At 38.4% G+C, this 26,997-nt stretch overlaps 1 protein-coding gene across 6 annotated transcripts in view; it reads left to right on the top strand.

Annotated features, from left to right (window-relative positions):
- The first annotated feature begins 1,842 nt into the window (after positions 1-1,842).
- The window catches only part of UIMC1 (ubiquitin interaction motif containing 1), a 126,004-nt gene continuing 100,849 nt past the window's right edge, over positions 1,843-26,997 (top strand). For 2 of the 6 annotated variants that reach the window (XM_027098193.1, XM_027098191.1), the window contains exon 1: positions 15,476-15,630. In XM_027098193.1, coding sequence (XP_026953994.1) covers positions 15,484-15,630 — 147 coding nt within the window. In that variant the 5' untranslated portion in view covers positions 15,476-15,483. Of the gene's footprint in view, positions 1,975-4,439; positions 4,544-8,997; positions 9,028-15,475; positions 15,631-26,997 lie in introns of those variants that run through there. The other 4 variants (XM_027098189.1, XM_027098187.1, XM_027098190.1 and 1 more) reach the window with 4 other exon arrangements.

Here is a 26,997-nt window from a genome sequence, read left to right as displayed (position 1 = left end):
CAGCTAGCCAACTGTTAACATTTTGTTTAGTTTTCTTCTTTTTTTTAAAGAAATCATGAAAGACCTGTCAAAAGTGCTCTTTATTCCTCCTTTCCATTTATCCTGGCTTCCACCCCTCCCCACTCTCGTGCCGTCATATTATCCCAGTGTGTATTCATATATTCATCTAGTTCATTTTCTATACACACATATTTTCCATAATCAGTATATATTGTAATTCTATGTATTTTTAAATTTACATAAATCATTTCACATGTACACATAACAGAGCCACAAGGCTAAAACTAATGAATGATTTCTAAAACTGTTTTTCCCATTCTCTCCCTCCTTTGCTGGGAACTAAAACTTAAATTCTTTGCTACTGTGCATTCTTTGTTACTGATTAACGTGGGTGGGCATTCTTGCTGTTTTTGCTTGTTCCTCTGATCTTAACTCCAGCCCCAAGACTTTGCTTTAAATACACGCTTTCTCCCCAGAAGGCAGGTCATAGTTTTCAAGGCGCTAGTCTGCTACCCTCCTCATTTGCTGGCAAATCAATACATTTCTCTTTCCTTTATCCTCAAAACCTTGTCCTCATTATTCTCATTTGGCGAGGGGACAAGGACGGAATTTTCGGTAACATTCTTTGGGACGTTGCTATTTCAACAACTCTTACGAGCTGTCAAATGTTGATACATATAGGACTCATTTATTTTATTTGTTGTAATATTTTATTGTAGGAACATACCACGTTTTATTCATTCATGTCTTATTGTACATTTCCTTTGTTTTCATTTTTCATAGGGAAGTGGGCTTGAACATGAACATTTCTTCTGCACACCTGTATACATGAAATTGCTGGGTCATAAAATGCACATTTTAAATTTCACCAAAAGTGGCTATTCTAATTTTTTGCTTCCACCTGGCATCTCTAAGAGTTTCCATTTCCCAGATTTCCTTCTTCCCCTGAAATGGTCAGACTTTAACATTTACCATCCAAAGATAGTTTTCGTTTTTTTGTGGCCTCTCCCATTGCGGAGCACAGGCTCCGGACGCGTAGGCTCAGCAGCCATGGCTCACGGGCCCAGCCGCTCCGCGGCATGTGGGATCTTCCCGGACCGGGGCACGAACCCGTGTACCTTGCATTGGCAGGCAGACTCTCAACCACTGCGCCACCAGGGAAGCCCCTGGAGATAGTTTTCAAGTGGTCTTATCAGATAATTTCAGTCTAACTTTATTTATTTATATAAATTTATTTAGTTTTGGTTGCATTGGGTCTTCTTTGCTGTGCACAGGCTTTCTCTAGCTGTGGCGAGCGGGGACCACTCTTCATTGGGGTGCACGGGTTCTAGGCGCCCGCGGCCTTCAGTAGTTGTGGAACACAGGCTCAGTAGTTGTCGCTCGTGAGCTCTAGAGCACAGGCTCAGTAGTTGTGGCACATGGGCTTAGTTGCTCTGCGGCATGTGGTATCTTCCCGGAGCAGGGCTATGAACCCGTGTCCCCCGCGTTGGCAGGAGGATTCTTAACCACTGCGCCACCAGGTAAGTCCTCAGTCTAACTTTAGATACATGCAAAGACAGGGCCAGAGGAGGCTTGATGTGGCAGAGAAACCTTTGAAGGTTTCACTGTAGGGTTTTGGGGACCCTGTTACTACTCTTTAGTTTCCCTCAAAGCACTAGCAAATGATAAAGCAAACGAACAAACTGCGAGACCACCGGGAGGTGCCCAGTATGCCCTTGGATATGGAATCCACCTCGCGCTGATGGCGCCTCCCACCTCACACGGTTGGTATGTCCTGGCGGCAGTCTCCCCCCCGCAGTGCGGGTTGGTTCCGTCCCCGGACGCCCGCGCATGCGCCTGCCCCGAGAGCTCGTCTTCTCGCGGTACCTCAGCTTCGCGCGCGCTCGTCCGCCCCTAGTTCCTAAAGTGCTGCGGACGGTTGCGACCCGCGGCACCTGAGGGGGGGGGACTCAGCGAAGCGGCGGGGACCGGTCGGTGAGTACTTGACGCTTCGGTACACCTCCCGCCCGCTTGCTTCCCGCCTCCTTCTCACCCTCAGGGGGGCCGCGGCCCACTCCTCTCCCGGAGGGGCGCCTCTGACTTGGGGGTAGGGCCCTCTCGACGGTGAGGCGGGTCTCTCCGGACGCCGAGGTGGGCGCCTCCTGAAGGGACGGCCCTTTGGGACGGCGGGGTAGGCCCCTTGGAAAACCGGGGATGGCTCCTCGGGGTACTGGGCGCCTCTCGACGCCTGGTGGGCCCCTGGTGACGCCGGATGGGCTTCCGCCCTCGGGTGCCCGGACCGCGCCCCTCACACACAGGGTGCGGTCTTCATTCTCCCCGGGTCCCCTGGCGAAGGGCTCTGGTTCCCGCCAGCCCCTCGAAGGCGTCTTTCTCACGCTGAGCACCCCGCGAGCGGCCTCCGTCCGCGCCGCCTCCTTCCGCGGGGTCCCACAGCCGGGACTTCTCGCGGAGTCAGGGCGACTGGGCCCCTCCGCCCCTTTCTCCTCACGCTCCCTCCCTACTCCAGGCTACTGTTTTGTTGGTGAGTGTTCTAGTTTTTTTGCCCAGATATAAAGATGTTTCTTGGGAATCCTTATCATCATTTACCACTTTCCTCTCCAACAGAACTAGTATGTTTCCGCGCTGTACGGTGATAGTGTTTCAGGCTTTTTACATATACACATTTGTTGAATCTTCACGACAATCTTGTGAGATAGGTACTCTTATCCTCCTCACTTTACATATTAGATAACTGAGGATCGAAGACACATGGCGTAAGTCGTTGAGCTGGTTTTGAATCCAGCCAGACTGACTCCAATGTTCTTGTTCTTGTATTTAGTCACTGAGAATGAGTAACACCCAGGAAAAAGTGAAAGTTTATGCTACTGTCTTTATTTTTTCCTGTTAGAGGCAGTGCCTTTTAGTTGAATCCAAAAGTGTGTCTCTGGAATCAGACACATCGCGCTTCAATTCCCAACTTTCCCATTTACGAACTTGAGAAATTACCAGCTGTTTGATTTTGAATGTTTCCTAATGTGTAAAATCGTGATAAAAATAACGTAAAATAATGATGCCTACCACATAGAGTTATTGGGAGGAGTAACCTCTATAATGCATGTGAGGTACCTAAAATAGTGTCCAAGGACTCAGTAAATAACTGTAATTATTTCTCAGTGTGTTTGGATTCTGTTTTTACACACTTGTCCTAAACTGAGGCTGAATATAAACTGGAAAATAGAGCATCAGGTGTGTGTGTGTGCGTTTACCTTTTTTTAAATTGGAGAAACAGTCAAGCTGATCAGTTGATGAAGAGCTTGGTACCGAGTTTCTTGAATGGTGACTTATTTAGGCGTAAAAGTCAATCATTCATAGAGGACTGTTAAGGTCGCTGTGCCACCAAGCTTTCAGAGCAATTTTGACAGATTTGGTAGGGAGAATGTCAAGATTTTAAATTATCTTGTCAGTGATTGTTCTTCAGATAGATCAAGATGGTGGAAGTGCTGAACAAAAAAGAAAAATAATATCTTCCAAATTGGAGATTTTCAAGGACACTACCAACCTGTGATGTAACAAGTCTCATTTTTGGGTCACCTTTCCTGCTTGTGCATTCTTTATAGACATTTTGTTCCTAACTGTCATGATTAAGAAGAGACTGTTGGCATCTAGACACTGTTCCTTCTTTGCAGACACAGTGGTAATTCATTCTGTAGCCTCTGTTCAAGTAATTGAAGATAAATCATTATTTTAGTGATTTTAATTTTTTTTTTCATTTTGAAGGGTAGCAACTTAAATAATAGTTGAACTGTATGTTAGGTTGTTCGTTTAAATTGGCTGAGCAGTGACCTTTTTACTCTTAGAATTTCTGTGGAAATAGTATGGCTAAATCTCATGAAGCACTGGAATTTTGAAATCTGTGGGGTGCCAATACTTAACACTTCTTACTGATCCCTTATCTGCTGTGATTGTTTGAAAACCCATTTTGAGCCTGAAGGTGGTTCTGTGCTAGGGAGAAGAGTTTTTACTTATTTAAATATCTTTAAGGAATTACATGTATTTGGTGGTGTAGCTACCACTGCTATCATGTTTGAACATACTGGTTTAAATAACTAAATGTACAAGAAACACTTAAAAAGATAAAAACTATTCCTTACAAGATGTTTCCTTAGGGAACTATGATTCCTCCAGTCTTCCCCCATACTTATCCCTACCTATTCATGATATTCTTTTAGATTCAAGGATCACCTTAAGTCTTATTTATTCTCCATATAGCTTCCTACAGCCTATCATAATTTTAGCCTTCTGTGCCTTTATATAGCATTTAGTAATTTAAATATATATAATTTAAATGTATATTTTATTGAATTATATTTAATAATTTAAATATATAAGTTATGCTATAATTTAAATATAAGCATAAAGTATAATTCATCTAATATTTATGTGTGCATACCTTACATTAGGCAGCAGTTGGAAGAAATCCAAAGATTAAGTCATGGAGTATTGGGAGTCAGGATTTGGAGTCGAGAGACAGATGTGCAAGTGCCTGCTTTGTGGCTTTGGGCAAGTTACTTTTCTGAACCTATGTTTCCTCATAATAATTATATATACTTCTTAGGTTTTTATGAGGATTAATTAAAATATTCATTCACTTACAAATACTTATTATTAAAAAAAGCCCTTCTTAAAAAAGTATTGTTGACATATAATGAAGTGAACCAACCTTAATTGTATAGTTCAGTACATACATCCATGTAACTGCCACCCAAATAAAGATATGGAACATTTCCAGCACCTCAGAAGGGTCACCTGTGCCCCTTCCCAGTCAGTACCCTCCAGAGATAACTAGTGTTCTGGCTTGGTCACAGTAGGTTAATTTTTTTTAAACATCTTTATTGAGATATAATTCATATACCATACAATTTACCCACTTAAATGTACAATTCATTGGTTTTTAGTATTTTCACAGAGTTGTGTAACCATCACAACAACCAATTTTAGAACATTTCTTCACCCCAAAGAGAAACTCCATACCCCTAAGCCATCAGTACCATTCCCCCTGAGCCCTAAGCAATCACTGATCTACTCTCTGTCTATATAGATTTACTAATACGGATATTTTATGTAAATGGAGTCTTACAGTATGTGGTCCTTCTGGCTTCCTTTTACTTAGCATGATGTTTTCAAGCTTTATGTATGTTGTTACATGTATCAGGCTTCATTCCTTTTTATTGCTGGATAATTTTCTGTTGTATGGATGTGACATTATTCCTTCACCTGTTGATGGACATTTGTGTTGTTTCCATTGTGGGGCTCTCATGAGTAATGCTGCTTTGTGAACATTTATGTACAAGATTTTGTGTGGACATAAATTTTAATTTCTTTTGGCTATTTACCTAGGAGTGGAATTGCTGAGTTGTATGGTAACTCTAATTTTAACATTTTGAGGAACTGCTAGACTGTTTTTGAAAGAGGCTTCACTATTTTACATATCCACCAGTAGCGTATGAGGGTTCAATTTCTCCAAATCCTTGCCTACACTTGTTATTGTATGTCTTTTTTAATTTTATTTTAAATTTTTTAATAAGTTTTAAAAAATGTTTTATTTATTTTATTTTTATTTATTTTTGGCTGCGTTGGGTCTTTGTTGCTGCGTGCGGGCTTTCTCTAGTCGCAACTGCAAGCGGGGGCTACTCTTTGTTGCGGTGCATGGGCTTCTCATTGCGGTGGCTTCTCTTGTTGCGGAGCACAGGGTCTAGTTGCGCAGGCTTCAGTAGTTGTGGCTCTTGGGCTCTAGAGCACAGGCTCAGTAGTTGTGGCACACGGGCTTAGTTGCTCCGCGGCATGTGGGATCTTCCTGGACCAGGGCTCGAAACCATGTACCCTGCATTGGCAGGCGGATTCTTAACCACTGCACCACCAGGGAAGACTTATTGTATGTCTTTTTGATCATACACCCATTCTGGTGGGTGTAAAGTGGTATCACATCGTGGTTTTGATTTGCATTTCCCTGATGGCTATTCGTATTGAACATCTTTTACGCATTTGCTTGCCATCTGTAAATAATCTTTGGAGAAATGTGTACTTCGATTCTTTGGCTAATTTTTTTTTTTTTTTTTTGTGGTACGCGGGCCTCTCACTGTTGTGGCCTCTCCCGTTGTGGAGCACAGGCTCCGGACGCGCAGGCTCAGTGGCCATGGCTTATGGGCCCAGCCACTCTGTGGCATGTGGGATCCTCCCGGACCGGGGCACGAACCTGTGTCCCCTGCATCGGCAGGCGGACTCTCAACCACTGCGCCACCAGGGAAGCCCTGTTTTTTTTTTTTTTTTATTGTGGAAATCGTCCACGTTTTATTCAGTATTAGGGAAAAAGCAACAGTAAAGAGATTACATTCAGTGTGATTTTCAGCATCCTAGAAACACCATTATTTATGTAGAGCAGAGATAAAGTTATAAGCAGATAATGTGGCAATGGATTTCACCTTGTTCTGGCACAACCTAATTTTGGCTGCCTTACCAGGTGAATCCAGTAAACAGAGACCCTCTTTTCAAACCAGTTTTAGGGGACGTGCTACTATTCTTACTACTGTTAGCCTCTTCTCATCAGGTCATCCTTTATTCCTGTAGCCCTATCTACTCACTAGTTAGCATTTCAGTTTTCTGCTCTCTGAAGGTTCCAAAAGAGTCTGTCTATTGATTTCATCACGCAGAACTGAGGTATATGGATGAGTCAGTGTGTATGTGTGTATGTGTGCGTGTTCATGAAAGAGACAGAGATAGAGCAAAGACATAGCAGAGGGGGAGAGAAAGAGAGAGAAGGAAAGTTATAAAAATAATCTCTTTTACTTTTCCCCTTTTCCGGTTTTGTTTTTCAAGTATGGGACTATTTTTTTTTTTTTTAGTTTGTTTAATTAATTTTTTTGGCTGCATTGGGTCTTCATTGCTGCATGCGGGCTTTCTCTAGTTGTGGCGAGCGGGGCTGCTCTTCATTGTGGTGTGCGGGCTTCTCATTGCGGTGGCTTCTCTTGTTGCAGAGCATGGGCTCTAGGCGCGCGGGCTTCAGTAGTTGCAGCACATGGGCTCAGTGGTTGTGGCACGTGGGCCTTAGAGCACATGGGCTTAAGTAGTTGCCATGCATGGGCTCAGTAGTTGTAGCTTGCGGGCTCTAGAGCGCAGGCTCAGTAGTTACGGCACACGGGCTTAGTTGCTGTGTGGCATGTGGGATCTTCCTGGACCAGGGATCGAACCCATGTTCTCTGAATTGGCAGGCGGTTTCTTAACCATTGCGCCACCAAAGGAGTCCCTGGGACTATGGTTTTGGATCAGCATAGTCTCTCTGATTTTTTTCAACCAAAATATTTTCTAATAAAACTCCAAATTTTGCTTATTTGGCATGGGATCACTTCTCTAGTCTTTAGTGATGATTTGAAAATTCCTGTTTTTTTTTAAATTAATTTTTATTGAAGTATAGTTACAGTGTTGTGTTAGTTTTTGCTGTACAGCAAAGTGAATCAGCTATATGTATACATATAGCCCCTCTTTTTTGGATTTCCTTCCCATTTAGGTCACCACAGAAAATTGAGTAGAGTTTCCTGTGTTGTACAGTAGGTTCTCATTAGCGATCTGTTTTATACATAGTAGTGTATGTATGTCAGTCCCAGTCTCCCAATTCATCCCACCCCCTCCTTCCCCCCCGCCCCCCTGGTATCCATACATCCATTCTCTACATCTGTGTCTATTTCAGCTTTGCAGATAAGTTCATCTGTATCATTTTTCTGGATTCCACATATAAGCGATATTATACGATATTTTTCTTTTTCTTATTTACTTCACTCTGTATGACAGTTTCTGGGTCCATCCACATCTCTGCAGATTGCACAGTTTCATTCCTTTTTATGGTTAATATTCCACTTTATATATATACCACATCATCTTTATCCATTTTTCTGTCGATGGACATTTAGGTTTGTTCCATGTCCTGGCTATTGTAAATAGCGCTGCAGTGAACATTGGGGTGCATGTATCTTTTTGAATTATGGTTTTCTCCGGGTATATGCCCAGGAGTGGGATTGCTGGGTCATATGGCAGTTCTGTTTTTAGTTTTTTAAGGAACCCCCATGCTGTTCTCCATAGTGTCTGTATCAATTTACATTCCCACCAACAGTGCAAGAGGGTTTCCTTTTCTTCACACCCTCTCCAGTATTTATTGTTTGTAGATTTTTTTTGATGATGGCCCTTCTGACTGGTGTGAGGTGATACCTCATTGTAGTTTTGATTTGCATTTCTCTAATAATTAGTGATCTTGGGCATCTTTTCATGTGTTTATTGGCCACCTGTATGTCTTCTTTGGAGAAATGTCTATTTAGGTCTTCCGCCCATGTTTTGATTGGGTTGTTTGTATTTTTGATATTGAGTTGCATGTGCTCTTTGTATATTTTGGAGATTAATCCCTTGTCAATTGCTTCGTTGGCAAATATTTTCTCTCATTCTGAGGGTTGGCTTTTCATTTTGTTATAGTTTCCTTTTATGTGCAAAAGCTTTTAAGTTAAATTAGGTCCCATTGTTTATTTTTGTTTTCATTAGTCTAGGAGGTGGGTCTTTTAAAAAAGATCTTGCTGTGATTTATGTCAGAGAGTGTTCTGCCTATGTTTTCCTCTAAGAGCTTTATAGTGTCCAGCCTTACATTTAGGTCTTTAATCCATTTTGAGTTTTATTCTTGTGTATGGTGTTAGGGAGTGTTCTAATTTCATTCTTTTACATGTAGCTGTCCAGTTTTCCCAGCACCACTCTGGCTAATTTTTTTTTTTTTTTTTTTTTGGCGGTACAAGGGCCTCTCACTGTTGTGGCCTCTCCCGTTGTGGAGCACAGGCTCCGGACGCACAGACTCAGCGGCCATGGCTCACGGGCCCAGCCGCTCCGTGGCATGTGGGATCTTCCGGGACCGGGGCACGAAGCCGTGTCCCCTGCATCGGCAGGCGGACTCTCAACCACTGCGCCACCAGGGAAGCCCACCACCACCATAATCAAGATACAGAACACTTATCTCAGGAGGTACCCTTGTGCCTGTTATCAGTCATTTCTCTCTCTCCCCCAGTCTGCCCTAAGGCAATTACTTGTTTGTTTTCTTTCCACTATTGATTATATTAGTCTTTTCTAGAATTTCATATACAGGCATATCTCAGATCTTGTGATTCCTCACGCTGGTCAAAATGACTATCAAAAAGTCTACAAATAACAAATGCTGGAGAGAGTGTGGAGAAAAGGGAACCCTTTTATACTGTTGGTGGGAATGTAAATTGATGCAGCCACTATGGAAAACAGTTATGGAGTTCCTTAAAAAAGTAAAAGTAGAGATACCATATGATCCAGTAATCCTACTCCTAGGCATATATCCAGAAAAGATGAAAAAAACTCTAATTTGATCTGCTGTATAAAACGAAAAACAAAACCTCTGATTTGAGAAGATACAGACACCCCAATGTTCATAACAGCACTATTTACAATAGCCAAGACATGGAAACAACCTAGATGCCCATCAATAGATGATTGGTTTAAGGAGATGTGGGGTGTGTGTGTGTGTGTGTTTGTGTGTGTGTGTGTGTGTGTGTGTAAAATGGAATATTACTCAGCCATGAAAATGAATAAAATAATGCCATTTGCAGCAACATGGATGGCCCTAGAGATTATCATACTAAGTGAAGTCAGACAGAAAGACAAGTATATAATAATACTTATATGTGGAATCTAAATAATAATACAAATGAATCTGTATATAAAACAGAAACAGACTCACAGACATAAAAAACAAACTTACGGTTACCAATGGGGAAAGGGAAGGGTGCGGAGGGATAAATTAGGAGTAGGGGATTAACAGATACAAACTACTATACATAAAATGGATAAGCAGCAAGGATTTACTGTATAACACAGGGAACAACAGTATTTGGTATCTTACAATAACCTGTAAGGGAAAATAATCTGAAAAAAAAAACCCGAATCACCTTGCTGTACACCTGGAACCAACACAGTATTGTAAATCATCTATACTACAGTAAAAAATTTACCTATTAGCTTAATATTTTCTTCTTTTCTGTGTGATTTCTTCAAGACTTAAGTCATTAAAAAATATGCATTAAGAATAGAAATTTGTGTTTAGCTTCCATTCTTATGATAGGGAATGATTTTGTGAATGACTCTGGATTGGAAGTGTTTGGGTGTACATTTTATTACTATCCTCCCTTAATACTAGGATTGTACAGACTTTTTTTTTTTTTGCGGTATGTGGGCCTCTCACTGCTGGAGCCCCTCCCATTGCGGAGCACAGGCTCCGGACGCGCAGGCTCAGCAGCTACGGCTTATGGGCCCAGCCGCTCCACGGCACGTGGGATCCTCCCGGACCGGGGCACGAATCCCCGCGTCCCCTGCATCGGCAGGCGGACTCCCAACCACTGCGCCACCAGGGAAGCCCTGTACAGACTTTTTTTGATAATAAGATGTAACATTTCCCTTAGGAGTAGTTGGATGATTAAACAGTTTGAGCAGTTTGTAACACAGTTAAGGTTGTTCTTTTTATTTTATTTTTTTAAAATTGCTTTGCCTTAAAAAAAAAAAATTTGGTTGCGTTAGGTTTTAGTTGCGGCAGGCAGGCTCCTTAGTTGTGGCATGCGAACTCTTAGTTGCAGCGTGCATGTGGGACCTAGTTCCCTGACCAGGGATCAAACCTGGGTCCCCTGCATTGGGAGCGTGGAGTCATATCCACTATGCCACCAGGGAAGTCCCTAAGGTTGTTCTTTTTTTTTTTTTTTAATAAATTTATTTATTTATTTATTTATTTATTGGCCATGTTGGGTCTTCGTTGCTGCGCACTGGCTTTCTCTAGTTGTGGTGCATGGGCTTCTCATTGTGGTGGCTTCTCTTGTTGTGGAGCATGGGCTCTAGGCCCGTGGGCTTCAGTAGTTGTGGCACTCAGGCTCAGTAGTTGTGGCACACGGGCTTAGTTGCTCTGTGGCATGTGGGTCTTCCCGGACCAGGGCTCGAACCCGTGTCCCCTGCATTGGCAGGTGGATTCTTAACCACTGCGCCACCAGGGAAGTCCTAAGGTTGTTCTTTTTAAATCAGTGACTATTTAAGTCATTAAGTCTCTGCTTTGGTTATAATGTAAAATCACCTGGGGAGGTTTTTTTTTTAATTTAGGTAGAATTCATAGAACATAAAATCCAACATTTTAGTCATTTTAAAGTGTATAATTTAATAGCTTTTTGTACCTTCAAAATGTTGTGCAGCTATCACCACTTTCTAATTTTAAACATTTTCATCACCCCAGAAAGAAACCCTATAGTCATTAAGTAGTCAGTCTATATTTCTCTCTCCTCCAACTTCTAGCAGTCTTAATCTGCTTTCTGTCTCTGTAGATTTGTCTATTCAGGATGTTTCATATAGACAGAATCATACAATATGTGGGCTTTTGTGTCTGGCTGCTTTCATTTAACATAATGTTTTCAAGGTTTATCCATGTTGTAGCATGTATTAGTACTTTATTCCTTTTTAAGGCTGACCAATATTCCATTTTATGGATGTCCCACATTTTGTGTATCCATTCATCATTTGGGTTATTTACATTTTTTGGCTATTATAATTAAGGCTGTTATGAACATTTAAGTACAAGTTTTTTTTTTGAATACTTTTTAATTTTATTGGGTGTTTACTTGGGAGTAGAATTGCTAAGTGTATTTTAACTTTTTGAGGAATTGCCAAGCTATTTTCCACAGCAGCTGCAGAATTTTATATTCTCACTAGCAGTGGATGAAAGTTTTAATTTCTCTGCATCCTTGGGACTTCCTTGGTGGTGCAGTGGTTAAGAATCTGCCTGCCAACTCAGGGGACACGAGTTCGAGCCCTGGTCCAGGAAGATCCCACATGCCGTGGAGCAACTAAGCCCATGTGCCACAACTACTGAGCCTGTGCTCTAGAGCCTGTGAGCCACAGCTACTGAGCCCGTGTGCCACAACTACTGAAGCCCACATGCCTAGAGCCGGTGCTCTGCAACAAGAGAAGCCACCACAATGAGAAGCCCGTGCAACGCAATGAAGAGTAGTCCCTGCTTGCTGCAACTAGAGAAAGACCTTACACAGCAACAAAGACCCAACACAGCCAATAAATAAATAAATTTATAAAAAATTTCTCCACATCCTTGACAACATTTGCTGTTTTCTTAAAATAAAAATCCCCCACAACTTTGAGATATGATTCACTTACCATATAATCCACCCACTTAAAGTATACAACTGAAATTAAAAAACTGAACTGCCATATAATCCAGCAATTTCACTTCTGAGTATTTACCCGAAGAAAACAAAAACACTAATTTGAAAAGATATATGCACACCAGTGTTAATTGCAGCATTATTTACAGTAACCAAGATATGGAAGCAACTTAAATGTCTATTGATATGTTAGTGGATAAAGAAGAAGTCATACACACACACACACACACACACACACACACACACACACAGTGAAATATTACTGAGCCATAAGAAAATGAAATTTTGCCATTTGGAACAGCATAGATAGATCTAGAGGGTATTATGCTAAGTGAAATAAGTCTGACAGAAAAAGACAAGTACAGATGTGTGATCTCACTTATATGTGGAATCTAAAAAACAAAACAAAACAGACTCATAGATACAGAGAATAAACTGGCGGTTGCCAAAGGGGAGGGGGATTGGAGATGGGGCAAAATTGATGAAAGGGATTGAGGTATAAATCTCTAGTTAAAAGATAAATAAGCCATGAGGATGTAATAGCATAAGGAATATGGTCAGTAATATTTTAATAGTTTTGTATGGGTGCAGATGAGTTACTAGACTTACTATGGTGATCATTTCATAATGTATGCAAATGTCAGATCACTATCTAATATACCTGAAAATAACATAATATTGTACATCAATTATATTTTCAATTAAAAAACATGCAGTTGAAAAGTATAGAATTTTAAAACATTTTATTACCTCAAAAAAGAAATCTCTCTGCCCCTTAGTGGTTACTCTTCAACTCTTCCAATCCCCCTGTCCTTGACAACCACTAATCTACTTTCTATGTTTATAGATTTGCTCTTCTGGATGTTTCATATAAAATGTGATATTTTGTGACTGCCTTCTTTGACTAAACATGTTTTCAAGGTTTATTCATGTTGTAGCCTGTATTAATACTTCATTCCTTCTTTTTTACCCCACAGTGACTGAACCATTTTACATTCCCATCAACAATATACTAGGATTCCAATTTCTCCATATCCTCGTCAGCACTTGTTGTTTTCTATTATTTTTTTATAGCAATCATTAGTGGGCTTTGCATTTGCCTGATGACTAATTGTGTTGAACACCTTTTCATGTGCTTACTGGTCATTTATATATCTTCTTTGGAGAAATGTGTGTGCATATTCTTTGCCCATTTTATAGTTGGTTTATTTGCCCTTTTACTGTTGAGTTGCAAGAGTTCTTTATATATTCTGTATACAGTTCCTTTATTATATAGATGCTTTGCAAATATTTTTCCCATTCTTTATTATTTTTTTAAACTTTTCTTAATATTATGGTTTGGAGCACAAAGGTTTTTAATAAGATGAAGCCCAGTTTATCTGTTCTTTCTTTTGTTGCTTATGCTTTTTTAAAAAAATACATATGTTTATTTTATTTATTTATTTTTGGCTGCATTGGGTCTTTGTTGCTGCGCACAGGCTTTCTCTAGTTGCGGCAAGTGGGGGCTGCTCTTCATTGCGGTGCGTGTGCTTCACTGCGATGGCTTCTCTTTTGCAGAGCATGGGCTCTAGGCATGCAGGCTTCAGTAGTTGTTGCACGTGCACTCAGTAGTTGGGGATCACGGGCTCTAGAGTGCAGGCTCAGTAGTTGTGGTGCATGGGCTTAGTTGCTGTGTGGCATGTGGGATCTTCCCGGACCAGGGCTTGAACCCATGTCCCATGCATTGGCAGGTGGATTCTTAACCACTGCGCCACCAGGGAAGTCCCATTGTTGTTTATGCTTTTTATGTCATATTTAACAAACTATTGCCTGTCCAAGATGACAAAGCTTTATGCATATGTTTTGCTTAAGAATTTTATAGGTTTTGCTCTTTCATTCTGGTCTTTGATCCATTTATTTCATGCAGTTCTTTATTATGTGAGGTAGAGGTCCAGTTTCATTCTTTTGCATTTGGATATCTGGTTGTCCCAGTACCATTTGTTGAAGAGACTTATACTTTGCCCATTGAACTATCTTGGTACCTTTGTCGAAAGCAATTGATAGCAAACGTGTGGGTGTTTTCCTGACTGTCACATAATGAATAGTTCTTCTATTCCATTTATCTTTATTTCTGTTCTTGTGCCAGTGCCACACGGTCTTGATGATGTAGCTTTGTAGTAAGTTTTGAAATTGAGATGTGTGAGTCCTTCAGCTTTGTTCCTTTTTTTCAAGATTATTTTGGCTATTCTGGGACCTCTGTTTTTCCATATGAATTTTAGGATCAACTTGTCTATGTCTACAAAAAAGCCAATAGGAATTGTATTAGGGATTATGTTGTATCTGTAGAGCAATTTGGGGAATATTGTTGTCTTAACAATGTCAAGTCTTCCAGTTCATGAACATGGGATGTCTTTGCATTTACTTAGATCTTTTATATCTTTCAACAATATTTTAAAGTTTTCAGTTGCAGGTGTTGCACTTTTGTTAAATTTTGTTAAGAATTTTATTATTATTTAAGAATTTTATTATTTTTGATGCTATTAAGAATGGAATTTAAAATTTTCATTTTTGGATTATTTATTGCTAGTAGATAACAGTATAATTGATTTTTGTATATTTACCTTGTATCCAGCAATCTTGCTGAACTTTTTCATTAATTATAACAGTTTTTTAGTGGATTTCTTAGTTCTTATTTTTTGAATACAAGATCATGCCATCTACAAAAGGCAGTAGTTTTACTTCTTCCTTTCCTATTTGGATGTCTTTTATTTCTTCTTCTTGCTTAATTGACCTGTCTAGAGCCTCCAGTATAATGTTCAATAGAAATGATGAAAGCAGACATTCTTGTCTTGTTCCTGTCCTAAGAGGAAAGCATTTAGTCTTTCACCTTTAAGTATGATATTAGCAGTGGGTATTTTGAAGATGTCCTTTATTGGGTTGAGGCATTGGTATTAAAAAAAAACTTTTAAATAAATAATAATATATAGTCAAGAGGACCAATTATTTAAGTTAATGTTTAAGGAACTAGGATAAATTATTGTATTTTTCCTATTGAAATATCGCTGAAGAGATGAGGTTTATATATTTATATATGTATTTTTTCCTTTATAGAAAAAATACAAATCTTAATGAGTAGTAGAAGAGTTCAGAAATCCAGTTTTACTTCTGTTAGATGCATATCTTTTTTTTTTACATGACCAAATTACAAATAGCATCTAAAAAACTTATACTTTAAATTATTTTTCCTTGTATTTCAGACAGAAGGATGCCACGGAGAAAGAAAAAAGCTAAAGAAGTCTCTGAAGCTCAGAACCTGGAGAGGAAAGATATAGAAACTACCAGTCCTGTCAATGTGAAGAAGAAGCGTAGACTTGAGGATGCATTCATTGTGATATCTGATAGTGATGGAGAGGTCAGTATTATGAAGAGTAGAGCACTAGGTCTCAGACTAGGCCTCCTTATCTGTGACTGGTTTGTTTTGTGAGACTATACCTTAATGACACCATGAAGTTTTTTGATTTTTTTTTTTTTAATTAAAAAAATTTTTTTAAGGTTTTTTTTTTGTTGTGGACCATTTTTAAGTCTTTATTGAATTTGTTACAATATTTCTTCTGTTTTATGTTTTGGTGTCTTGGCCGGGAGGCATGTGGGATCTTAGCTCCCCGACCAGGGATCAAACCCGCACCCCCTGCATTGGAAGGCGAAGTTTTAACCACTGGACCGTCAGGGAAGTCCTGACCATGCAGTTTTTACTTAGCTTCATTTTGATTTGTAAATGGAATTAAGAATTACTTAAGGGCTTCCCTGGTGGCACAGTGGTTGAGAGCCTGCCTGCCGATGCAGGGGACACGGGTTCGTGCCCCGGTCTGGGAAGATCCCACATGCCACGGAGCGGCTGGGCCCATGAGCCATGGCCGCTGGGCCTGCGTGTCCGGAGCCTGTGCTCCACAAAGGGAGAGGCCACAACAGTGAGAGGCCCGCGTACCGAAAAAAAAAAAATAACTTAAAAGAAAGAAATCATACTGTTTGGCTGAGGATGGATCATAGTTCCTCAGTTTTATATTAACTGAAGGTGGTATTTTAAAACTATTTGAATAAGTTAGATGTGAATCTTAATTTTCACATGTTTGGAAAGTGAGAGAAAGACAATGGAAATGCCTTTTAAGTCTCTAGATATACTCTGTCCAATGTGGTAGCAACTAGCCACCTGTAGCTATTTAAATTTAAATTAATTAAAATTAAATACAAGGAAAAATCAGTTCCTTTCTTGCACTAGTCACCTCTAGTACCTGCTGTGTTAGCGCAGGTATAGAACATTTCCTTCATTGTAGAAAGCTTTGTTGGACAGTGCTGTAATAGATCTTAACATCTTTCCTTTGTTCCCTATTTCCATTTGTTAATTGGAGATTTGTACCTGTCTATAGGTCACATCCAGTAAGCCAGTGAAGTAAGTCATAGTTTTTTCCTCTAAGTTTACCTCTCGCTCTTCTTTATCTTCTATCTCATTTGATGGTAGAACCACTCATTTACCTCAAGTTATAAAGCTCAGAATTATCTCTAACTCTTTCATCTATCTCATGTTTTATACCTAATCATTCACCACAAGTGATTCACCATATCCTTTAGCTTTTTTAATATGATTTTTCTTTTTTTTTTAAATTTATTTTTATTTTTGGCTGCGTCGGGTCTTTGTTGCGGCATGTGGGATCTTCGTTGTGGTGCGAGGGTTTTCTCTCTCTGATTGTGGTGCATGGGCTCCAGAGCGTGTTGGTCTTTGTAGTTGCGGCTTTCGGGCTCCAGAGCACGTGGGCTTTGTAGTTTGAGGCACACAGTTCTCTAGTTGAGGTGTGCGGGCTCAGTAGTTGCCCCGTGGCATGTGGGATCTTAGTTCCCCGACCAGGGATTGAACCCGCATCCCCTGCATTGGGAGGCGGATTCTTTACCATTGGACCACCAGGGGAGTCCCACATCCTTTAGCGTTTAACCTCTTAAATGACACTCACATCTGTCCTTCCTGTTCCATTTTTCATTTATTTTCTTGATCACTTGTTATTTGAGTTCTTATAGCAGACGCTTAACTTGCTTCTCTGCCTTCAGTTTTTTCTCTCTAAATTTCACTTAGCTTACTCCAGCTTTTTTCTAAGAATTTAAATTTTAGATCTTTGTACTTGCTTGCTTAGAAATCCTTGACTCCATAATCCCTACAAAATCAGTTTAGAATTTTAATATGGTATACTCTGTCAGAACCTTTACAGTCTGAATAGTCTCATTTATATTCTTATCAGTAGTGTGTTAATTTCCTTGTTCCCTGCAAAGACTTATGACATTTTTTATTTTTCCCAACTTGATAATCAGAAGTATGTTTTTAATAATAAGCAAGATGGAACAGTTTTTCATATTTCTGTTGGATATTTGTTTTTCTGGGGGGGAACTTTCTTGTAGTCTGATTTTTAATTAGGATTTTGTCTAAATAGTTCTTTTTTAAAGTATATAAGTATAAAGAAGAGAACAATCCATTGATGCTACTATTTGGATAACTAAACTTAATATTGACAAGAGTAAAATAGTTATACATGTACATTTATATTAAAAAGTTAGGGCTTCCCTGGTGGCGCAGTGGTTGGGAGTCCGCCTGCCGATGCAGGGGACACGGGTTCATGCCCCGGCCCGGGAAGATCCCACATGCCGCGGAGCGGCTGGGCCCGTGAGCCATAGCCGCTGAGCCTGCGCGTCCAGAGCCTGTGCTCCACGACGGGAGAGGCCACAACAGTGAGAGGCCCGTGTACCGCAAAAAAAAAAAAAAAAGTTATATACATACCTGTTAAAAAATCAAAACAGAATAAAAACAGTTCAAAAGTGTTTGAAAATAAAACTGTAGAAAGGTGTACAATGAGGATGTACATCTGAGTCAGTGTACATTTAATGAAAGGTAACAGTTTCTTCTGTATTCTTCCAGAAAAAAAAATCTTTATCCATAATACCATCAATAAAAACTTTTACAGGAAGCGAATCACGTGACACATAATGTTTTGCTTTTTCACTTAATATTACTTGTAGATCTTTCTATAACAGCACATACAGATTTATCTCATTAAATTTTTAAAAATTGTCAAATATATTGTATGTACAGGAGAGTGCATAATATGTAAATGCATAGTTTAAAAAAAAGAATCTGAACACATGTATTCACCATATTTGAAGCCCTCTTGACTTAGTGTGGACCCTCCCCAAATGCGTCTCTTTCCACACATCCAGAGGTAACTACTATATTTATCTTTTCCATTCTTTTCTTTACATTGCTACCACATTTACATGTGTCTCTAAACAGTGTACATTTATATTGAAAAACTGAGTCTCAGTGGTTAGGCACTTCTACCAATGTTTTTCAGCAATCTATCCTTTCTCCAAAGATTTGAAATTTCACCTTTATTGTAAATTAAAATCTTGTCTGTAAATAGGTTAGTTTTTGGATTTTCTGTTTTGTTCCATTGATCTATAACATATTTTTGAAATAAATATTCAGTTGATTATCTTATGTTTTTTAGATAGGCACTTATATCTGCTAATAATGATAATTTATCTCTTTTCCTTTCTAGTGTTTACAATTAACTTTTTTGCTTGTTTTATTGCATTGACTGTAGACTCCACAATAATGTTGATTGATGTCAGTGATAGAGTACATCTTTATCTTGATCTTGAATTTAATTGTGGAAGTATTCTGATGTTTTGCTGTATGTTTCATATTTCTGTTCTTTATTATGTTTCAGAAATATTCTTTAACTGCTTATTTACTATTAGTATTTTTAGAAATGTATGTTTAATCAAATATTTAATCAAATTTCATTATTTAGCAAGATGATGATACAGTTTTTCTCCTGTTATCAGTTAGTATTATATATTAATACAGTTTTAAATTTTGGAACATCTTCGCATTTCTGGAGTAAATCTTACTTGGTCATGATATATTACATTAACATAATATTGAATTTTCTTTCTCAGTATATCATTTATGAGTTTGCATCTGTATTCCTAGTGGCGTTTGTTTTATGTAATTGTCTTTTTTTGGTATTGTTTTCATCAGATTTTAGGATTAGGTTTATGGTATAAAATAGAGGAAGCTTTTCATTATTTTAATGTTCTACCAGTTTAAATAGTAGAGGAATTTTCTGTTCTTTAAGGTTTACTAGGATTTGTTCATAAAACTGGTCTACCAACTAATTTTTCTTTTCTTTTTTTTTTTTTTTTGTGGGATTCTCCCAGACTGGGGCACGAACGTGTGTCCCCTGCATTGGCAGGCGGACTCTCAACCACTGCGTCACCAGGGAAGCCCGCACCAACTAATTTTTAATATTACTTTATGTTCTTTTAGTATCTTGGTATTTTTGTGCATTTTTAAAAAAGACTTTGTTTTACAGTGTAAAAAAGTAGTTGGTACAGTCATTCTTTTGGGCTGTGAGTTTAAAATTAAATGAATTACTTGATATTTCTTCTGCTCTTTGCACTGCTGACAGCAGTAACTTTAATTTATTCTTCAGCTTAGATGTCAGTTTCTTTGGCGGGCGGGGGGGCGGGTCCTTGCAGATCTTCCAAGATTGGGGTCAGTTGGCCATCTCTTATGCTTTCATAGAACCTATATTTCTGTAGTATTGATTGTCACACTGTTTTGAAACTGCCGCTGTGTTTTACTGCCTTCAACACTAGACCATGATTTCCTAGAGGTTAAGAATTTTGTATCTTAAATACCTAACAATAGTGCTTGGCCTATATTAGTAGACATTATCAAAAAATACCTGTATTAAGCTTTACTTGTTGGTGCTGCTGTTTTATTTATTTCAATATTTCTTCAAGAAAACATTCTAGTTCTCTGGTGCAGAAGAAGCCAGGAAATGTCTTACTTTTTTCTTCCTTCCTTCCTTCCTTCCTCCCTCCGTCCCTCCCTTTCTTTTTTAAATTGAAGTATAATTGATTTAAAATGTTGTGTTAATTACTGCTGTATAGAAAAGTGATTCAGTTTTTTGTATATTTATGTATATATACATTCTTTTTTAAAAATATTCTTTTCCATTGTGGTTTATCATAGGATACCAGATATAGTTCTCTATATAGTGCTATACAGTGGGAACTTGTTGTTTATCCACTCTATATATAAAAGTTTACAGCTGCTAACCCCAACCTCCCACTCCATCCCTCCCCCAACCCACTCCCCCTTTGGCAACTACCAATCTGTTCTCTATGTCCGTGATTTTGTTTCTGTTTCATAGATAGGTTCATGTTGTATTTTAGATTCCACATGTAAGTGATATCATATGGTATTTGTCTTTCTCTTTCTGACTTACTTCACTCAGTATGATAATCTTTAGTTGCATCCATGTTGCTGCAAATGGCATTATTTCGTTCTTTTTTATGGCTGAGTAGCATTCCATTGTATATATGTATCACATTTCCTTTCTCCACTCATCTGTTGATGGACATTTAGGTTGTTTCCATGTCTTGGCTATTGTGAACAGTGCTGCTATGAACATAGGGGTGCATGTATCTTTTTTTTTTTTAATAAATTTATTTTATTTTTGGCTGTGTTGGGTCTTCATTGCTTCACATGGGCTTTCTCTAGTTGTGGCAAGCGGGGGCTACTCTTCGTTGCAGTGTGCAGGCCTCTCATTGCGGTGGCTTCTCTTGTTGTGGAGTACGGGCTCTAGGTGCGTGGGCTTTGGTAGTTGTGGCACGTGGGCTCAGTAGTTGTGGCTCGTGGGCTCTAGAGCACAGGCTCAGTAGTTGTGGTGTATGGGCTTAGTTGCTCCGTGGCATGTGGGATCTTCCAGCCCAGGGATCGAACCCATGTCCCCTGCATTGGCAGGCGGATTCTTAACCACTGTGCCACCTGGGAAGTCCTCACAGGAATTTTGAGAGGAATTAAATGAGGTGATGTATTTAAAGTACCTGACACATAATAAGTCTGCAGTACATAGTAACTGTTTATTAAAAGTTTCTGTTGTATGATATAAGCTGGTAGACATATTGTAAGAAACACATTTATATAAGAGAGTACAAAAAGCGTGCTGTATCATGAAATCACTTCTTTGATATCAGTTGGATCACCTGCCTCACTGCCTGAAGAAAGATGCACATAAGGATCAGTACCCAGTTGGATTCTGTTGGTCCCAAAACAATCCATGGGGCCAGTTAGATCCAATGAATTGGATCTACGGTTGATCCTTGAACAACACAGGTTTGAACTGCATGAGTCCACTTATACATGGATTTTTTTCAATAGTAAATATTACTGTATTACATGATCTGTGGTTGGTTGAACCTGCAGATGCAGAACCGCAGTTATGGAGGATTTGCAGATATGGAGGATCCGTGTATATATAGGGTGCCGCCTGTAAGTTATACACAAATTTTTGACTCTGCGGAGGGTCGGTACCCATAACCCTCTCGTTGTTCAGGGTCCACCTGTATTTATTCTTGTCTTCTTCAATCTTCAATTCCCCATTTTCAGGATTCTCAGTTGTAAATTTGAAGTATTTCAGTTAGATAAGTTTTAGCTTTCCTGGAAATGGAAAGATAAATTCCTGTCTGCCATTTTTTTCTCCATCTTTTAGAGAATAGTTTTTTGAATCTCATAGCATTTGTTTTGTTGTTAGTATCTGTTCAACCCTTTATGAAAGAGAGCTTAGGCATAACTATGTGCTCTAAAAGTAAAACCATCTGAGAGTTTTGATCAGGAATGGGTATTGGATTTTGTCAAATGTTTTTTCTTTTTTCTTTTTTAACATCTTTATTGGAGTATAATTGCTTTACAATGGTGTGTTAGTTTCTGCCTTATAACAGAGTGAATCAGCTATACATATACATATATCCCTATATCCCCTCCCTCTTGCATTCCCTCCCACCCTCCCTATCCCACCCCTCTAGGTGGTCACAAAGCACCAAGCTGATCTCCCTGTGCTGTGCTGCTGCTTCCCACTAGGTATCTATTTTACATTTGGTACTGTATATATGTCCATGGCACTCTCTCACTTCATCCAAGCTTACCTTTCCCCCTCTCCGTGTCCTCAAGTCCATTCTCTACGTCTGCGTCTTTATTCCTGTCCTGCCCCTACGTTCTTCAGAACCATTTTTTTATATTCCATATATATGTGTTAGCATACAGTGTTTGTTTTTCAAATGTTTTTTCTTAGTGTATGACATGAAGTTATGATTTTTCTTTTTCAGTCTGGCAGAGTGGTGAATTACATTGATCTTTGAATATTAAATCAATCCAGCATTCTTGGGATAAACTTCCCTTGCTCCTGATGTTGGATTTGATTTGCCAAAATTTCATTTAGGATTTTTGCACGTATCTTCATGAGGGTTATTGGTTTGTAGTTTTCTTATAATGTCTTTATCTGGTTTTGATGTCAGGGTAATTTTGGCTTTATAGAATGAGTTAGGAAATGTATCCTCTTCAGTTTTTTAGAAGAGTTTATATTATTTCTAACTTAAATGTTTGATAGAATTTGCCAGTAAAATCATCTGGGCTTGAAGTTTTGTTTGTGGAAAGGATTTTAACTACAATTTCAACTTCGTTAATACATATAATGCTATTAAAGTTATCTCTTTTCTTGAGTAAGCTTTGATTGTATATTTCAAGGAATTTGTCCATTTCAACTACATTGTTGAATTTCTTGTTATAAATAGTTGTTTATAATATTTCGTTGTTATACCTTTTGAAATCTATAGAATGTATGGTGATAACACCTCTCTTATTCCTGATACAGCTCTTCTTCATCTTGATTGGCCTGGTTTATCACTTTTGCATTCACTGATTTTCTGTTTAATTTTTCTGTTTTCAGTTTAATTGATTTCTACTTTGATCTTTATTTCCTTTCTTGTGCTTATTTTATTTTTTATTATTTATTTATAAACATATTTGTTTATTTTGGCTGCACCGGGTCTTAGTTGCAGCATGCAGACTTCTTAGTTGCGACATGCGGACTCTTAGTTGCAGCACGCATGTGGGATCTAGTTCCCCGACCAGGGATCAAACCCGGGCCCCCTGCATTGGGAGTGCAGAGTCTTGCCCACTGAACCACCAGGGAAGTCCCTCTTCTGCTTAGTTTCGTTTTCTCTTTTGATTCTACTTTCTTAAATGGAAGCTAAGGTCAAGCTGAGCAAGAGACCTTCTTTTCTAATATAGGTGTTTAATGGTGTAATTTTCGCTTAAGAACTACTAAAGCATCCCACAAATTCTTTGCATGTTGTGTTTTCATTTAATTCAAAATACTTTCTAATTTCCCTTTGATTTCTTCTTTGATTCATAGGTTATTTAGAGGTACAACATTTAGTTTTTAAATACTTGGAAATTTTTCTAGGTTTTTCTGTTAGTTATTTCTGATTTAATTACATTGGTCATGTGTACTTTGTACATTTGAATCCTTTTTAAATTGATTGAAACTTGTTTTATGACCTAGAATATCATTTATCTTGGTAAATATTCTGTGTGTACTTGAGAAGAATGTGTATTTTGGGTGATGTTTTCTATAAATGTCAATCTGGTCAAGTTGGTTGATAATGTCAAATTTACTGTATCCTTATTGTTTTTCTCCAAATATTCTACAAATATTTTGAGGGAAGTATTATAGCCTTTGACTATAATTGTGGATTTGCCTATTTCTCTTTTCAGTTCTGTCAATTTTTGTTTCATGTATTTTGAAGTTTTGTTATTAGGTGTGTGAACATTTAGGATTTTTCTCTCTTGATTGAGCCTGTTATTGTTATGAAATAACCTTTTTTTAATCACTGGTGATGATCTTTGTTCTGATATTTACTTCTTATGACAGTAATATAGCTACTCCAGTTTTCTTTTTTTTGGCTGTGCTGTGTGACTTGCGAGATTTTGCTTCCCCGATCAGGAATTGAATCTGTGTCCTCAGCAGTGGAAGTGTGGAGTCCTAACCACTGGACTGCTGGGGAGTTCCCTTCTTTTTATTGATAGGGGAATTTTTTTTTTTTTGACCGTGCCATGCGGCATGCAGGATCTTAGTTCCCTGACCAGGGATCGAACCCATGCCCCTTGCAGTCAAAGCATGGGTCTTAACCACTGGACTGCCAGGAAAGTCCCCATAGGACAATTCTTTAATAAAAACAAGTTTACATGTTAACATTTATGGCTTAGCTGGAATAAATCTGTCCAAATTAAAATTTTATTAAGGACCAAACGTAGAATGACTGGTTTTTGTATAAAGTAATGGAATTCCCTCAAAACAATGGGTCTACTTCCATTTTAAGACCTCTGAAAAGCAAAATATCTAGTTATTAAAATAATTAAAACTTTTCACCTGTAGATAAAAATAGTTATCCATGAGGTTAAAGCATACAATGCCTGTCACATGCAAATACCCTTTTTCTGGAACTTACAAACTGCGGGCCTAAAATTATAATTAAGCCATTTCCCCACATTTATTTAGTTTCAAAACATGAGAAGTATCTTTTAACTATAGAAAATTACCAAATGACCTAATGTTCAAAATAATATTTTAGAAATGCTATCTTGTGTTAACACTGCTTCATCCTGATATATAGTCCATATATGTTAATATTACAGACTATTAAATACGAGTCACTCTTACTTTTTCTGCTGCCTAGAAGAAATAAATATTTCCATTCTTTGCAATTCTGTCACATATATAATATAGGAATGAGAATAAAATTCCCTTCTAATATAGCCATGTTTTCAACTAGCTTAGTTTCTTTATATGGTATTTACCTAGATTTACTTTACAGGCATCATGGATTGATTTTTTCCAGTTTAAAAAATACTACTTCAGTGACTTCCTTAATGAGTGTTCCTTAAAAAAAAAAACCTTCAAAACTTGAGACATTTCTCAAAAATAAACTTTTATCATTTAGTTTTGAATTTTGTCCATTAGTGCTTATATAGGATCTTAGATGGTTGACTTCAAGAAGGTTAATAACCCTAAAGCCAGATTCATTCCTATAGTCCATTTTGCCCAGTGCATGAAAGTCATGTGATTTAACAGAATTCCCCCAATTGAAATTGTCTTCAGAAATAAGACTTTTGTATTTTGTAGGATTGTCACTTCAACTTTAGTTGGTTATCTGGTTGTGATACAAAAAGGCATACAAACTACACATTGTTACAGAGAAGCCGTATAATGTAACACAATGTAGGAGATTAAGATGAACTTTTTTTTTTTGCGGTACGCAGGCCTCTCACTGTTGTGGCCTCTTCCGTTGGGGAGCACAGGCTCTGGACGTGCAGGCTCAGCGGCCATGGCTCACGGGCCCAGCCGCTCCACGGCATGTGGGATCCTCTCAGACTGAGGCACGAACCCGTGTCCCCTGCATCGGCAGGCAGACTCTCAACCACTGCGCCACCAGGGAAGCCCTAAGATGAACTTTTGATAAAAGGTAGAGAATCATTACTTATATAGAAGCAACATTTTATCTGTCAAAATTCTTCAATTTCTGTAAAACCTATAATTTGTGAAAAGACAGTCTCTAAATCCAAGATTCTTAAAAACTATGCACAGTGACTTCCCTGGTGCCACACTGGTTAAGACTCCATGCTCCCAGTTCAGGGGGCCCGGGCTCGATCCCTGGTCAGGGAACTAGATCCCACATGCATGCTGCAACTAAGAGTTCGCATGCCACAACTAAGGAGAGGCGAGCTGCAACTAAGGAGCCCACTGGCTGCAATTAAGGAGCACACGTGCTGCAACTAAGGAGCTGGTGAGCTGCAACCAAGACCCAGTGCAACCAAATGAATAAAATAAATATTAAAAAAAAAACTATGCACAAGAACCATAGTATTTGGGAAAAATGTTTATACAAGTAGTTTTAAAAATGTAACTTTTGCTACTATGAATTACACATTAACTAATTGAAAATATGCCACAACGGTAATTCTGGAAAAACAATTTATCATTTTCTAAATGGATTTTCCCCACATTTACTGTATGACGTAGCTGTTAATACTGCACAAGTCCAATTAACAATTTAATTACTTTTAATGTTTAAGCAAAGTCAAGGGATTTTTCTCCCTTAAAATAAGTTTTAAACATCAAAACCTATGCCTGTAAAATTTAAAACTTTCAACAGTCCCAACGTTTTGAAAGAAAACTATTTTAAACCATTATAAACTTCTCAAATGTTCCTTATATTATAGGTGTGTCAACCTCGTTATCTAGTGTAGAATCCTTCATAGGTTTCTCTGTCTCTTCGCTGGGTGACTTTTTCTAAGTGCAGCTCATGAGTGCACTTTGTTGTTATTTCCATTGTTGTTATTGTTGTTATTTCCTTTGTTGTTATTTCCATTATGCTGTGGCCATCAAGCTTTCTTTTGACTTGTTTTACTGTAGTATTTTTGTTTTCATCCTCTTATTTTGAATCTTTTTGTATCTTTACATTTAAATGTAATTAAAATTTTTCTTTTAAATTACATTTAAATTTAATTTAAGGATCTCATTTAAATGTAAAAGAAATGTGAATTTCTTGTAGGCAGCACATATAGTTGAGTCTTTATTACCATTCTGACAGTCTCTGTCTTTAATTTGGGTATTTAGACCTTTCAAGTTTTATGTGATTATTGATATAGTTAGATTTGAATATATTGTCTTGATGTTTGTTTTTAATTTGTGCCATCTTTATGTCCTTTTTTGATTTTGGGGGGCACCTTTTTTGGATCACTCAAGTTTTTTTTTTTTTAATTTTTTATTGAAGTGTAGCTGGTTTACAATGTTGTATTAGTTTCTGGTGTACAGCAAAGTGATTCAGA

This window comes from Aethalodelphis obliquidens, unplaced genomic scaffold (genome assembly GCF_003676395.1).
Source record: "Aethalodelphis obliquidens isolate GAN/ISIS:26980383/991018 unplaced genomic scaffold, ASM367639v1 scaffold121, whole genome shotgun sequence".
Classification (NCBI taxonomy): domain Eukaryota; kingdom Metazoa; phylum Chordata; class Mammalia; order Artiodactyla; family Delphinidae; genus Aethalodelphis; species Aethalodelphis obliquidens.
The sequence above is the reverse complement of the archived record's forward strand: the minus strand, read 5'-3'. Positions and strand labels throughout refer to the sequence as shown.